Below are 15,599 nucleotides of genomic sequence, written 5' to 3'. Positions count from 1 at the left end.
GAAATGATTAGTAGTGGCAGAATATATTCTCCACCACTCCCCTTACGGAGACTTGTGAAGTATGTATGTAGAGGTAGATTTGAATCTGCTACAATATTCAAACCTTGATCTCTCTCTACAATTTTTACCCCCACACTAAGCTGAATTACCAAAGTGATGGTTCCTAGATGTCTTAAAGATTTGTCATAACAATCAATCCTTTTTTTTAGTAAGATTGCACCTTAAATTTGTTTTTTCCCCAATTGATATGGTTCCTTCTTATTAGTCATTCAATCTATACATTTAATCTTCAGGATTCTTCTGTACCATAACGTTTCAAAAGCTTCTATTCTCTTCTTGCCTGAGTTGTTTATTGTCAGTCTTTCACTTCCATGCAAGGCTACACTTCAGGCAAATACTTTCAGAAAAGAATTTATAATATTGAAATTTATATCTGATGTTAACAAATTTCTCTCTTTCAGAATTGCTTTCCTTATTATTGTCAATTTGCATTTTATATCCTCTCTACCTTGGATATCATCAGTTACTTTACTACTCTACTACTTTTAGTATCACATTTCCTAATCTACTTTCTTCAGCAGCACTTGATATAATATGTCTTTATTCCTTTATCATTGTTTTATTTTTGTTGATGTTCATTTTATAACCACTTTTCAAGACACAGTCCATCCTGTTCAACTGTTCTTATAAGTCTATGATACAATTGCAATGTTATTGGCAAACTTCAAAGTTTTTATTTCTTATTTTGTCAATTACTGCTTCCCTTTCATGTCTTTTGATTCACATAACTGCAGTTCAATTTCTGTACAAACCGTGAATAATATTTCATCAACACTATCACAACTTTTATCTAGAAGGGGCAGTCAATAAAAAAGACAGAAAAAAGTAAGTAAACTGTTCATTATTTCAAAAGTAATTACCATGACTGTCAAGAAATCTATCCCACTGTGAAACAAGACAGTCCGTGTCTTGATGTACAAATGTTTGCAGAACCAGGATTGTACCCAGGCTTGCATCTCTTCATCCAAAGCAAATTGATGGCCACAGATGTTTTTCCTCTGATCTCAAAACATACAGGTATCACATGGGGAGAGATTGGCACTGTGTGGAGAATGTGTAAGGGCTTCTCAGTGAAATTTCCACAACATAATTGAAACAACAGTGGCAATGTGTGAACCTATCCACATGTTCCCAAGGTTGTTTTGACTATACTGCAGAAGTTTTTCTTGGAAGCCCTTACACATCCTCCATACAGTTCCAATCTCTGCCCATGCAATTTCCATGCATTTGGAGACCTGAAGAAAGACATTTGTGGCCACTGATTTGCTACAGATGAAGAGGTACATACATGGGTACAATCATGGTCCCACAGGCGGTTGCAAACATTTTTCTATGAGGGCACTGACCATCTTGTCACACAGTGGAATAAATGTACTGGCATTTGTGGAAATTACTTTTGAATTAATAAACAGTTTACTTATTTTCTTCCACATGTCTCATTTTCATCTAATTTCCTCTAATAAATCTACAACTGCTACAGACATGGGTTTACTTTCTTTCACTCATCTTCTAAGATAAGTTGTTGGGCCAGTATTGCTTAACATTTTCTTGCATTTCTGTGGAAGCCAACCAAACTGATCTTTCCTAGGGTTGTCCTGTATCAGTTTTTCCAATCTTCTGTTAATAATTCCTATTAATATTTTGCAACTATGCCTACTTAAACTGGTAGTTCAATAACACTGACACCTGTCGCAACCTGCTCTTTTTGGAATTGGCATTACTGCATTCTTCTTGAAGTATGAGGACATTCTGACTATCTCATATATCCTACACACCAGTTGGCATTGTTTTGCCTTCCAAGGATTTCAATCATTTTGAGGGTATGTCATCTGCTTCAGGAACTTTGTTACAGTTTAGGTTTTCGTTACTTCCTTTTCCCTTCCTACAACATTGTCTTCATGTTCCATTTCCATTGTATCTGAACTATATATTCCTTCCATTTCTCAAATTTCCTTTGCTTAGTACTGGCTTGCCATCTGACTTCTTGATATTCATACAGTTGCTTCCCTTTTCCCCAAACATCTCTGTGGGTAGCATCTATCTTTCCTATAGCCAAGCATGCTTCTACAACTTTGATCAATGCACTCTAACCACACCTGCCCAGCCACTTTGCACTTTCTGTCAATCTCATTTTTAGACTTCTGTATTCCTTTTTGCCTGCTTCATATTCTTAATTTTTGTATTTTCCATTTTTTTTCAATTAAATTCAGTATCTAGTGTGTTACCCAAGGATTTCTATAGGGCCTTGTCTTTTTACCCATTTGATCCTCTGCAGTCTTCACTGTTTTATTTCTCAGCACTACCTATTTGTCTCCTATTGTATACCATTATATACTGAAGAGCCATAGAAACTGGTACACCTGCCTAATATCGTGTAGTGCCCCATTGAGCATGCAGAAGTGCTACAACATGACACAGTATGGACTTGACTAAAGTCTGAAGTAGTGCTGGAGGGAATTGACACCATGAATCCCACACAGCTGTCCATAAATCCGTAAGGTTCGAGGGGGTGGAGATCTCTTCAGAACTGCATGTTACTAGATATCCCAGATATGCTCAATAATGTTCATGTCTGGGGAGTTTGGTAGCCAGAGGAAGTGTTTAAACTAAGAAAAGTGTTCCTGGAGCCACTCTGTAGCAATTATGGACATGCGGGGTGTTGCATTGTCCTGCTGGAATTGCCCAAATCTGTCGGAATGCACAAAGACATGAATGGATGCAGGTACTCAAACAGTTGACACTATTGTGCATTTCATGCAACTGTTTCAGCATCATGATTGGCCTCACCTTCATGCTTTTTTAAATTGAAGTCAGCTGCTTAAAGGAAGTCCCTCTAACAAAGGAATCACTTTCAAAGGACGCCAGATATCCAAGTAGTACAGGAATTAGCATATTTTATCAAAACATAAGAGGGATTAGAGATAAAGTTAGTGAACTGTTTATAGATGTTGGCTCTGACATTATTGGTATATCAGAGCACAACTTAAATGAGGCTTCCTTTACCAGGATGCAGATCAGCTGGCTGTTTTTCAAGGTGTTCTTTGAGGAGCAGGGGTGGCCATGTATGTAAAAAACAGTATTTCATTTCAGTCCATAGATGTATCATGGCACTGCACTGAACAGTTATTTGAATGTTGCGCAGGGGGAGTTAAATTTATTGAAACTAAACTTCTAATTATTGTTGTTTATAGGTCCCCTAACTCTTGACTTCAGAGCATTTCTGCTCAAGCTAGAGAGGGTTCTTGGTTCACTTTATTGGAAGTACCAAAAATTAGTTATATATGGTGACTGCAATATTAATTTCGTATGTCATTGTGCAAGAAAAAGGATGCTGGTAGATCTCCCAAACTCATATGACCTTATGCAGACTGTGTTTTTTCCAACCAGGATACAGGGTAACAGTAGCACAGCCACAGCCAATATTATTATTCATTCTTCATTACTAGATGGGCATTCAGTTAGTAAAAGAGTACATGGCCTTACAGACCATGATGTGCAAATTTTAACACTAAAAGGCTTTTGTACACAAACAAATGTTATATATAATTACATACTACGTAGGAAAGCTAATCCAATGGCAATAAAGGGTTTTTCTAAACCTTATTAAGGAACGAGAGTGGCAGGAATTTTATAGTGCTAATAACATAGATGACAAATATAATGCTTTCCTTAGCAGATTTCTCATGGCCTTTGAGGGCTGCCTTCCCTTGGAATGTACTGAACAGTGTACTAGCAGTAAAAGGCAGCCTGGGTGGATGACTAATAGGATAAGGATATCATGTAGAACAAAGCAGGAATTATATCAAAATGTTAGAAGTAGTCACAATCAAGCTATAGTAGCCCATTACAAACAGTGCTGCACGATGCTTAAAAATGTTATTAGGAAGGCAAAGAGTATGTGTATGCAAATAGAATAGCTAATTCACAGGATAAAATTAAAACCATATGGTCAGTTGTGAAGGAAGTATCTGGTCAGCAGCACTAGGTCAATGATATACAGTCAGTTCGTAGTAAAAATATTTCTGTTATGATAAGTCAGATATATGTACAGAATTTAACAATCATTTTCTGAGCATTGCTGGTGCATTAAATGAAAACTTAGTTTCTACAGGAAATACTCCTCTATGATACTGACAAGGGGGAGATTGAATCAATAATTAAATCACTGTAGACTAAGTACTCTCATGGATATGATGGAGTGCCTAGCAGAATATTACAGTACTGCACATGTTAGACCTTTACTTAGCCATATTTGTGCTTTTTCCTTTAAGAATGGTCAGTTTCCTGAACGATTTAAGTACTGAGTAGTAAAGCTGCTTTATAAAAAGGGAGAAAAGGATAATATCAACAATTTTAGACCTTTTTCTATGCCATAAGTGTTTGATAAAGTTATTGAAAAGGCTGTGTATGTAAGGATAATTGAGCATTTTATATCACATAATTTGCTGCCAAATGTACAGTTCAGCTTTAGAAGTGGTTTAACAACTGAAAGTACTATATTCTTTTTTCTATGTGAGGTACTGGTTGGATTAAACAAAAGGTTTTGAAGCCATATTTTTTGATTCAACTAAGGTGTTTGATTGTGTTGACCACAAGATATTTCTCCAGAAGTTGGACCATTATGGAATACGGGGAGTGGCTCACAATTGGTTCACCTCTTACTTTGACAACAGACAGCAAAAGGTCATTATAATGGTTGTGATGTGGGAGGCACAGTCAAACGGGGGAGCGGAATTGTCCCAGGGATGAGTGTTGGGGCCACTCCTGTTCCTGATTAATATAAATCATATGCCCTCTAGTATTACAGATAATTCTAAAATACTTCTCTTCGCTGAAGGCACTAGCTTGTTAGTAAAGGACGTTGTGTGCAACATTGACTCTGTTTCAAACAGTGAAGTTCATGACATAAGTTCATGGCTTGTAGAAAATAAAGGAACGCTAAATCACAGTAACACTCAGTTTTTATAGTTTCTAACACATATTTCAACAAAACACGGTTTTAATTTCACATAATGGGCATACAATTAGTGAAACTGAACAGTTCAAATTTCTAGGTGTTCAGATAGATAGTAAACTGTCGTGGAAAGCCCACATTCAGGATCTTGTTCAAAGACTTCATGCTGCCATTTTTACTATTCGAACGGTATCCAAATTAAGTGATCATTTGACACGAAAATTAATCTACTTTGCTTATTTTCATTAGCTTATGTTGTATGGTATTATATTTTGGGATAACCTGGCCCATTCTCAAAGGATATTTTTGGCTCAGAAATGTGCAGTTCGGGCAATAAGTGGTGTAAGTTCGTAAACCTCTTGTCGAACCCTGTTCACTAGTCTTGGTATTCTGACTTTGGCCTATCAATATATATATATATATATATATATTCTTTACTGTTGTTTCTTGTTAATATATATATATATATATATATATATATATATATATATATATACACACACACACACACACACACACACACACACACACACACACACACACACACATTCTTTACTGTTGTTTCTTGTTAACAATATCAGCTTATTCCCAAGAATTAGCAGCTTTCATTCAGCTAATACTAGGTAGAAATCTAATCTGTATTTGGATAGAACTTCCTTAACTCTTGTGCAGAAAGGTGTGCAGTATACTGCTGCATCCATTTTCAGTAAGCTACCACAAGAATTCAAAAATCTTAGCAGTGATCCACGCATTTTCAAACTGAAACTGAAGTGTTTCCTCATGCATCACTCCTACTATTCTGTCGAGGAGTTCCTTGAAAAATTAAGCTGATTCCTGTGTTATATTGTTGATTACGTTTACTTAAACTTATGGTTTGACTTTTTTTTAAATTCATGGACATTTTATTTTACCTGCTGTTACTTTTATGTTGTAGTTCCTTGTACTGACATGATCCATGACCTTGGAGATTTGCTCCTCAATTTGGTCCTACAGAACTAGACATGTAAATAAATAAAAAAAGGGCAGAATGCTTATGTACATGTCACCTGGCAGAGTCATATCTAGAGGTATCAGGGGTCCCATATCACTCCAACTGCACACACCCCACACCATTACAGAACCTCCACCAGCTTGAACAGTCCCCTGCTGACATGCAGGGTTTATGGATTCACGAGGTTGTCTCCATACCTATACACGTCCATCTGCTTGATACAATTTGAAATGAGACTCATCCAACCAGGCAACATGTTTCCAGTCATCAACAATCCAATGGCAGTGTTGATGGGCCCAGGTGAGACGTAAAGCTTTGTGTCGTGCAATCATCAGGGGTACATGAGCGGGTCTTCAGCTCCAAAAGTCCATATTGATTATGTTTCATTGACTGGTTCACTTGTTGATGGCCCGGGATTGAGACTTGCAGCAATTTGCAGAAGGGTTGCACTTCTGTCATGTTGAATCATTCTCATCATTCATCATTTGTCCTGTTCTTGCAGAAACGTTTTCCAGATTCAGCGATGCCAGAGATTTCATCTTTTACCAGATTCCTGGTATTCATGATACACATGTGAACTGTGTCGCGTGGGAGAATCCCCACTTCATCGCTGCCTCGGAGATGATGTGTCCCATCGCTCACGCACCGCCAACAACACCACGTTCAAACTCGCTTAAATCTTGATAACCTGTCAATGCAGCAGCAGCAGCAATAACTAAACTAACAACCGTGCCAGACACTTGTTGTTTTATATAGGCATTGCCGACCACAGTACCATATTCTGCTGGTTTACATATCTCTGTATTTGAATATGCATGTCTATATCAGTTTCTTTGGCGGTTCAGTGTATAATCTATCTGAAGCCTTCTGGTGTCCCCAAGTTCTCTTACATATATATATACCCTTCTTTCACAATACTTAAACAAGTAGTTAATGTAATTTAATCAGAGCACTGGAGCTCATTGGTGGGGTGTTTATAGCACCTGTGATTTTGACAGTACAGGGTGTTTGAAAAAGAATGGCCGATTTCAAAACTCCATATTTATTGATAAAAACATACTAGAAACATGGGATTAATTGAAAAATACTAACAAAATCTTAGTTTTAACTACACTGTTACAAATGCTCTATGTGTTCACTAGCAGATTGTAGCACCTAGAACCGTTTGGCCACTCCGGCCCGCTATCTGCTATTACAGAAGTTACAGCAGCTGTTATTCTGCTCTTGACTTCTTCTGTGTCAGAAGGTAAAGGCAAGATTAACACACTTCCCTTCATGTGCCTCCCCCCCCCCCACCCCCCCCAAGCCCCACACACAATCACATGGGGTCATGTCTGGTGATCTTGGAGGCCAAGAATGGAGGGCATTGTCTTGGATTCCCGAGCACCCTGTCCAGCACTGAGGCAGATAGTCATTGGGAAACTGATGTATATTGTTGTGCTAGAGTGGTGGAACTCCATCACATTGAGAAATAAATTCTTCAGAGTCCTCTTGAAGTTGTGGGAAAAGCCAATTCATTCCGGTCATTGTGTTTTCCTCAAAAAGAAGGGACCATACACTTTTTTATGAGAAATGGTGCCAAAAATGTTCACTTTAGAAGAGTCTCTTTTCATGCTCAATAATGTCATGGGGGTTCTGGAGTAACCACAAGTGACTGACCAAAATCACTGACTCACTCTTTGCAAACTACAGCACACGAAACAACTTCTGTTGAGTGGATGCTATCTTACTTCTGACTGATTGGAATATGAGAAGATGCACTGACTGACATCTAAGGGCAATTTTCTGAAACTCTACACCACAAACTTTCGAACAACACACATTTCCTTGCTGGTATATCTAATGTTTCATAATTATTACCGTCCAAAAGCAGGTCATTCTTCTTGAAACACTCTGTAAGGTGGATGTAGACACTATTATAATGTAGAACTTCCAATCAATTTTACATCAACACAACATCAATGCAAAGAATCTAGTTATAAATGGTTAAATTTAGGAATACACATCTCTCAGGGGGAAAAAAAACAGAACTACAGACAACAAGTTATTTTGTGGACTCTATAAAAAAAATTCTCAACAATGTTATTCACAAATGTTTTAGAAAATTTCTTGTGGAAAAAACTGCAGTGTGGCTAAAATTCTTTTTGAATGAATTAGGAACAGACTTGGTCACAATAAAATATTTATTTACAGTAATTACTGGTTTTGGTCAGAATGTGACCATCTTCAAACCATTTAAGTAGACTTGAGTGTGAATTTACAATATAATTCCTTACACTAACTGCGCGGATTTTTTTAAGACATCCTTCCAACCAAGTTCTTATTGTCTGCTTTGCAACTTCCTCTTCGATGATGTACTCAAATTCTTCACGAGCCAATAGCTCCTCTAACTGCAGAGCTTTTCGTATATCCACAGAACGATAGGACAGCATGCTGTAAAAAAAAAAGAAAGGCAAGGTTTGTCATATTAGAAATAAAAAATTGGTGCCAAATAAATAAAAATTAGTTAAAATCCAATAACATACTTTTAATTTCAGTTTACAGTCTTTTAACTGGACTGTTATAATGCACTTTTTTGAAGTGTGGTGACAGTCCCTTCATTTTTGATAATCGCAACATCCAAGATCCTCAACAAGATCAATCAGTGAGGCACACATCATGGATGTGGGATGAGTCAAAGGATAATTTAACGAAAGACATACAACATATAGAAACTTAGTCTTTGAACTGTTTTAATAATAAACAGTGACAATATTGCTTACTGCTATTAGTACTTTAAATATTTAATATCCTTAGTGGTGAAGGATATTGATAACGGATCTGAAGCACTACATTCAGCATCTGTCCAGCACCACCAGAGGCACGATCACAGGTCACGTGAATTGAACTGATAACTGCACGGAGCCAAGTGAGCGACTGCGGGCCAATCTTGTTTAGTATGCTGCTTGAGCTCCGTTAAATCTAGCTGCTATTCAGATATCGACTCTGCTTTGGACACCAACTTCCTGGCTTATTTTCTTGATGTTTATACAGTGCTTCCCTCACAACAGATTTGGATTTGTTCCCAGATTAAGCACTCATGCTCACTGGGGACATTTTAGTAGCAACGATTTCTTACCCTACTTTGTTCACCACCGCTTCCTGTGTTATGGACCTCAAGTTCATGGAACTTCGGCAGTAACAGCTGTCACAGCAAGAGCAACAATTTGCAGCTCAAGAGCAATGGTAGAAAGAGTAGTAGGTTGCTCTTTTCCATCTCGTGTCTCAGCAGCAACAAATACACCAGTCAGTGGTCATGGCTATGGCCTCACTGCTGTTCCCTTCATTCATCATGTTATCGAAGAGTTGGGAAGTCTACTGCAGTTATTTTGAATTCCATTGTTTTGATTTTATACAAAGTGGTTCAAAAACTGAAATTGCTCTCAGACCCTACTGAACTGTCTTTCAATGATCCCTGTTCTCAGTTAGCCAAACACTGCAGTCAGCATACATACCTTGTTGCAACTAGGCTCCGGTTAAAGCAGTGTCATAAACAACATGGACAGCCATGTGCAGCTTGGGCTGCTGACTTGCAGAATACCGCATGAAAATGCAATTTCATGTGTCAGAACTGTAAAGTCTCCTATACAGAATCACTGATTTGAGATGTGGCTCTGCACCTCACCCACACCAGGGATGTTGCCATAAAAGCTTTAGCTATATCTGTTCCTAGTCTTCATGAAATACTTCAGACTGCTAAATCTACTAGATTGCATCAGAAGCTCAGTAAGGTTTTAAAAACAACACTCATGTTTCCAAGCTTTTAGTCACCCTTACAAGCACATGTCTACTAGTGATTCAAACTCATCAACTTCTACTCCTGCCACCAAGTCTCATCCAAGTTCATGGACGTTTGTTACACTGGTGATACTCCTGGATCCTTAGTAGTTTTGTCATGTATCAGCCTAACCATTTTATTAGAGTTTCTGAGCTCTGCATGCAGCTAAGTTACATAAAGTGACTAACTGTTGATCATGATCTGACAATTGGTTTGCCACCAGCTATGTATGTGTGTACTTAACTTTGGCATCTTGAATGAATATATTATCTATAAGGGTCTACTATTTTGAGCAACTTGGGCAGGAAAATTTATCTCTGATACCAAACTATAAATGGCTAAAGCACCTGCAGATTATTTTTCCTGCCAGGTTCCTTCAAGAAATTTACATTAAAATCAATAATTACTTCCTTCTGTTTGGCAGAGAGCACAATAGTTCATCAAACTGTTTCATGGACATTAATGAGGAAATCTGCATGGTTACATGACATTTAAATTTATTTTTAGCTTTATTCATCCTCTGATGTACATAAACTGCAAAAGCTGACAGTTTATACATAATTGTTCCAAAATGTTTGAATACTGGTAAGTATCAAAAAGCTAGATGAACTATGGTTACTATTTGAACATTTTGAAATTCATACAATGTCAAGATTTTAAACATGGCTGCAGCAGCAACTGTTAAAATTCTTCACAATAAAGGATGGCAGCCAAAAACAGTTGCAGGATAGAATTTTTTTTTTTTTTATAATTTTAATTTTAATAAAAAAAAATAATAAAAAAAAATAAATAAAAAAAAAATTCTATCCTGCAACTGTTTTTGGCTGCCATCCTTTATTGTTCATACAATGTGTTGATTCAATCAAGGCCCTGGGTAACATAAATTTTTCTCCCCAGTCCCAACCCGAATGTCTCTTCGAAGACCAGTCTCTGCCCCTATTAGCTATGAAAACCGGATCTGAAGGAGAAATAACACTATGGTTGGTAGTCTATTGCAAAGACGTCTTTCCAGAGGAGTGGTGGAAAAGACTACAGTTGTTTATGAACAGTTATGGAAAGGATAGATTGCTACTCACCATAAAGATGACACTGAGATGCAGACAGGCATAACCACTTTGATTTTAACCATACTGTTTCCAAGTATTCTTAGAAAAATCTCAGTCATTATTAAGACATCAAGCAGACAACAGGAAGTAAATGACAGTGTGTGATTTTGATATTAATTTCCTGAAAGATACAAATAAAGGAAACACTTTGGAAATGCTACTCAACAAATAACCAGAGTTTTTCATTAATTTGCTCAAAAGCCTTACAAAAGGAATAAGAACACTAATAGACAACATAGCTCTAGATGAACACTTAATTGATGAACCTAAATATTTATCCAGTAGTGAATGGCCTCTGTGACTACAGCACACAGCTAAGCCATATTAAATAAAGTGTATGTGTCTGTGTGTGTTGCGTTAGTTATCTCTGAAGAAGCAAATTGTCTGAGAGGTTAGGAATGTTTTCTATCTTGTTTATGTACTTATCACCTGCTCAACACCTCAATTATTTTGGTTGATTAGCATTGTGAATGGTTTGATGCAGCCCAGCATAACTTCCTCTTCTGTGCCAACCTTTTCATCTCAGAGTAGCAGTTACACCCAATATTTTCCGTTATTTGTTGGATGCATTCCAATCTCAATCTTCCCCTATAGTTTTTGACCTTTATGGTTACTGCTATGGCTATCTCTAGCACCAATTAACTTATTCATGATGTTCTGACACATTTCCTATCATCCAATCCGTTCTTCTATTCAGTTTTTTCCACTTACTGATTTCTTCACCAATTCTGTAGAGGACCACTTTATTTATCATCTTATCAGTCCACTCAAATTCCTGAAACCTTTATGCGACACCAATCTCAAATGCTTTCATTTTTTCCTTTTCTGTATTTCCTACAGTCCATGATTCACTTCCAGACAATGCTGTGTTCCAGGCAGACATTCTCAGAAATTTCTTCCTCACATTAAGGTCTATGTTTGATAGTAGTGGACTTCTTTCAGTGACAAATGCTCTCTTTGACTACGTTACTCTCCTTCTTATGTCCTCTTTACTTGCTCTGTCACAGATTATTTTGCTTCCCAGGTAGCAGAACTTCTTCACTAATTTATTATGTGGTTCCTAATTTTGATGTTAAGTTGTAGAAATCATTCTGTTACATTACACATAACAAAGAATTCAAAGAGTTTATATGTATAAGAAGATCTGTAACACACGACATATGAAAAGAATATTTCTATAGGAATGATCAGCTCTTGTATAGTACAGAAATGGATGTGTTTTGTTTTATCTAAGTTAAAAAGATTGCTTTTTCAAGTGCTGAAGTTTCTACATTATGTTTGATTACAATATTTAAAAATTCTGCAAAGAGAATGTTTTCTGTATCTTTCATATAGAATGTCACATCAAAAGATATTTTACTGAATACTGAGAAATATACACACACCAAAAAAAGTTTTGCATCACCTCAGTTCCGAGTTCCAGAACCTGTACAGAAAATTGGAAGAGAGATCAACATAAACATCATTTCTGCCATTTTTACTGCTCATGAAACCAAACATTGCATCTTGTACCGCCATAGAACGAGACCTTCACAGGTGGTTGTCCACAGATTGCTGTACACTCCAGTTCCCCTAATACCCAGTAGCACGTAATCTTGATTTGATGCATGCCTGTATTCAATGTGGCATATTATCCACAAGTTCATCAAGGTACTGATGGTCCAGATTGTCCCACTCCTCAATGGCGATTTGACGTAGATCGCTTGGAGTGGTTGGTGGGTCACGTCATCCATAAACAGCCCTTTTCAATCTATCCCAGGCATGTGTGATAAGGTTCATGTCTGCAGAACATGCTGGCCACTCTAATCAAGCAATGTTGTTATCCTGAAGGAAGTCATTCACAAGATGTGCATGATGTGGGCACGAATTGTCGTCCATGAAGACTGGGCGCGAATTGTCGTCCATGAAGACGAATGCCTCACCAATATGCTGCCAATATGGTTGCACTATCAGTCGAGGGTGGCATTCACGTATCGTACAGCCATTACAGCGTCTTCCATGACCATCAGAAGCACACCCTACATGATGCCACCCTAAAACAGCAGCGAACCTCCACCTTCCTGCACTCGCTGGACAGTGTGCCTAAGGCGTTCAGCCTGACTGGGTTGCCTCTAAACATGTATCCGATGATTGTCTGATTGAAGGCATATGCGACAGTCATCAGCAAAGAGAATGTTATGCCAATTATGAGTGGTCCATTCGGCGTGTTATTGGGCCCATCTGTACAGCGTTGCATGCTATCGTGGTTGCAAAGATGGATCTCTCCATGGATGTTGGGAGTGAACTTGGGCATCATGTACCCTACTGTGCACAGTTTGAGTCGTAGCATGACGTTCTGTGGCTGCACAAAAAGCATTATTCAACCTGGTGGCGTTGCTGTCAGGGTTCCTCCGAGCCATAATCCGCAGGTAGTGGTCAACCACTGCTGTAGTAGCCCTTGGGTGGCCTGAGCGAGGCATGTCATCGACAGTTCCTGCCTCTCTGTATCTCCTCCATGTGCAACAAGTCTGGAAGCTAGGAGACGAGGTACTGGCAGAAGTGAAGCTGTGAGGACGGAGCGTGAATCGTGCTTGGGTAGCTCAGTTGGTAGAGCACTTGCCTGCAAAAGGCAAAGGTCCCGAGTTCGAGTCTCGGTCCGGCACACAGTTTTAATCTGCCAGGATGTTTCAAGATCGATTTGGTTCACACCTGGACACCTGGAAACTTCCCTTGTTGAGAGCCCTTTCTGGCACAGAGTAACAATGCAGATGTGATCGAACCACAGTATTGACCGTCTTGGCATGGTTGAACTACAGTCAACATGAGCCATGTACCTCCTTCCTGGAGGAATGACTGGAACTGATTGGCTGTCAGACCCCCTTTGTCTAACAGGCATTGCTCATGTATAGTTGTTTACATCTTTGGGTGGGTTTAGTGACATCTATGAATAGTGAAAGGGACTGTGTTTATGATACAGTATCCACAGTCAACATCTATCTTGAGGAATTCTGGGAACTGGGGTGACGCAAAACCTTTTTTGATGTGTGTATAAGTATCTGAGTTTCAAGAAGGATTGTCTTAAAGGGAAATCTGATAAATAGTACCACCATTTTTGTTTCTTCATTACAAAATAATATTACAGCATAAGACAAACCTCTTGAAAAAGAACAAAATAATAGTTTTTATATTGAAATAGACAGCAAACACAGACATGTTCATGCAAATGCAACTCACACACATGACCACTGTTTCTGGCTGCCAGGGCCAGACTCGACAGCCAGAGACAGTGGTCATGGTGTGTGAGTTGCATTTGTGTGTGTATGTTATCCATTTCAGAAGAAGGCCTTTTGGCCGAAAGCTTATGCATGTAGCAATCTTTCTGTTGTGCCTGTCTGAGAGTCAACTTCTCTGCTATATGGTGAGCAGCAATCTATCCTTTTCATAAAACTGTCATTATTCCATCCTGGATTTTCCATTGTTTAGTTTTTATATTAATAATTTCTTGAATTATACTAAAAATGTCATAGAAACTGTGAAACTTAAGTGTGAGCAAACAGACTGCTCAGTTCCCAGGCCTACTGAGTTTCTTACTTTAGAACATCGTGGAAAGTCACATCTTCCCCATTGTGAAGACGGTCCAACTCATAACACATATGCTTGAAGAGGAGTCGATCTTTCTGTGGATCAACTTCAAGCCGGCCTTTCAGCAATCTCAAAATAAATTTCACCTGAAAATAAATGTTACTCACGTTACAACAGCAATTCATGGAAATTAATATGCAAGTCTGTGCTTTTATGACATTTAAATTTATTTTTAACTTTATTCATCTTTTGCCGTAAGAAAGGTGCAAAAACTGACAAATGATATCTAATTGTTCTACTGCCTCCTCAAACTCAAATTGGTCAGCATCACAGAATGCATATGAACTACGGTTACTATTTTGAAAATTTTGAAATTCATACAATGCTTTGATACAATCAAGGCTCCATGTAATTTTCTAAAAATGTGATGAAATTTACAGAATTTTCTAGTAACAAGCATAAATGCTAACAGTAAAACTACAGAGAAGAGTGAAGATGTTTTTACTACTCTCACATTTACAGATTGCAGATTAATATTAATACTGATATTATAAAAATATTTAGGGAAGACAAATTTAATGCGGAGCAAAAGGGAGAGCTGGAGATGGAGCAGAATATTTACAGTCTATTGCAAAGTGAAACATGCACCCCACCCCCTCCCCACTCCCAACCTGAATGTCTCTTGGGCGGGCACTCTCTGCCTCTACTAGCTACAAAAATATGGATGTGAAAGAGAAATAACCGCTATAGTCGGTAGTCTATTGCAAGGATCTCTTTCCAGAGGTATGGAAAAGACTACAATTGTGTATGAACAATAATAGGAAGGGTAGACTGATACTCACCATAAAGATGACCACTGAGATGCAGACAGCACAATGAAAAGACTGTTATACATTAAGTCTTCAGCCAAAGATTTCATCAGAAAAGAAAAACTTGCACACATTCACACAAGCAAGCAAACCTAATACACAAATTACCACTATCTCTGGTACCCCAGGCCCGAGCAGCCAGAGGTAGCAGTCATGTGTGTGTATGTGGGGTGTGCTTGCTTGTAAGAATGTGTGTGTGTTTTACTTTTCTGACGATGGTTTTGGCTAAAAATTTAATGTG

The 15,599-nt window shown here is 38.2% G+C and overlaps 1 protein-coding gene across 1 annotated transcript in view; it reads right to left on the bottom strand.

Annotated features, from left to right (window-relative positions):
- LOC124548715 (sodium leak channel non-selective protein) overlaps nt 1-15,599 on the bottom strand; it is a 436,855-nt gene that overhangs the window by 37,333 nt on the left and 383,923 nt on the right. The window contains exons 28-29 of the mRNA XM_047125188.1: nt 14,499-14,635; nt 8,282-8,438 (exon numbers count right to left, since the gene is read on the bottom strand). Coding sequence (XP_046981144.1) covers nt 8,282-8,438; nt 14,499-14,635 — 294 coding nt within the window. The remainder of the gene's footprint in view (nt 1-8,281; nt 8,439-14,498; nt 14,636-15,599) is intronic.

This window comes from Schistocerca americana, chromosome 1 (assembly GCF_021461395.2).
Source record: "Schistocerca americana isolate TAMUIC-IGC-003095 chromosome 1, iqSchAmer2.1, whole genome shotgun sequence".
In the NCBI taxonomy this organism is placed as follows: Eukaryota; Metazoa; Arthropoda; class Insecta; order Orthoptera; family Acrididae; genus Schistocerca; species Schistocerca americana.
Note: the sequence above shows the minus strand (reverse complement) of the source record. Positions and strands in the feature narration are given on the sequence as shown.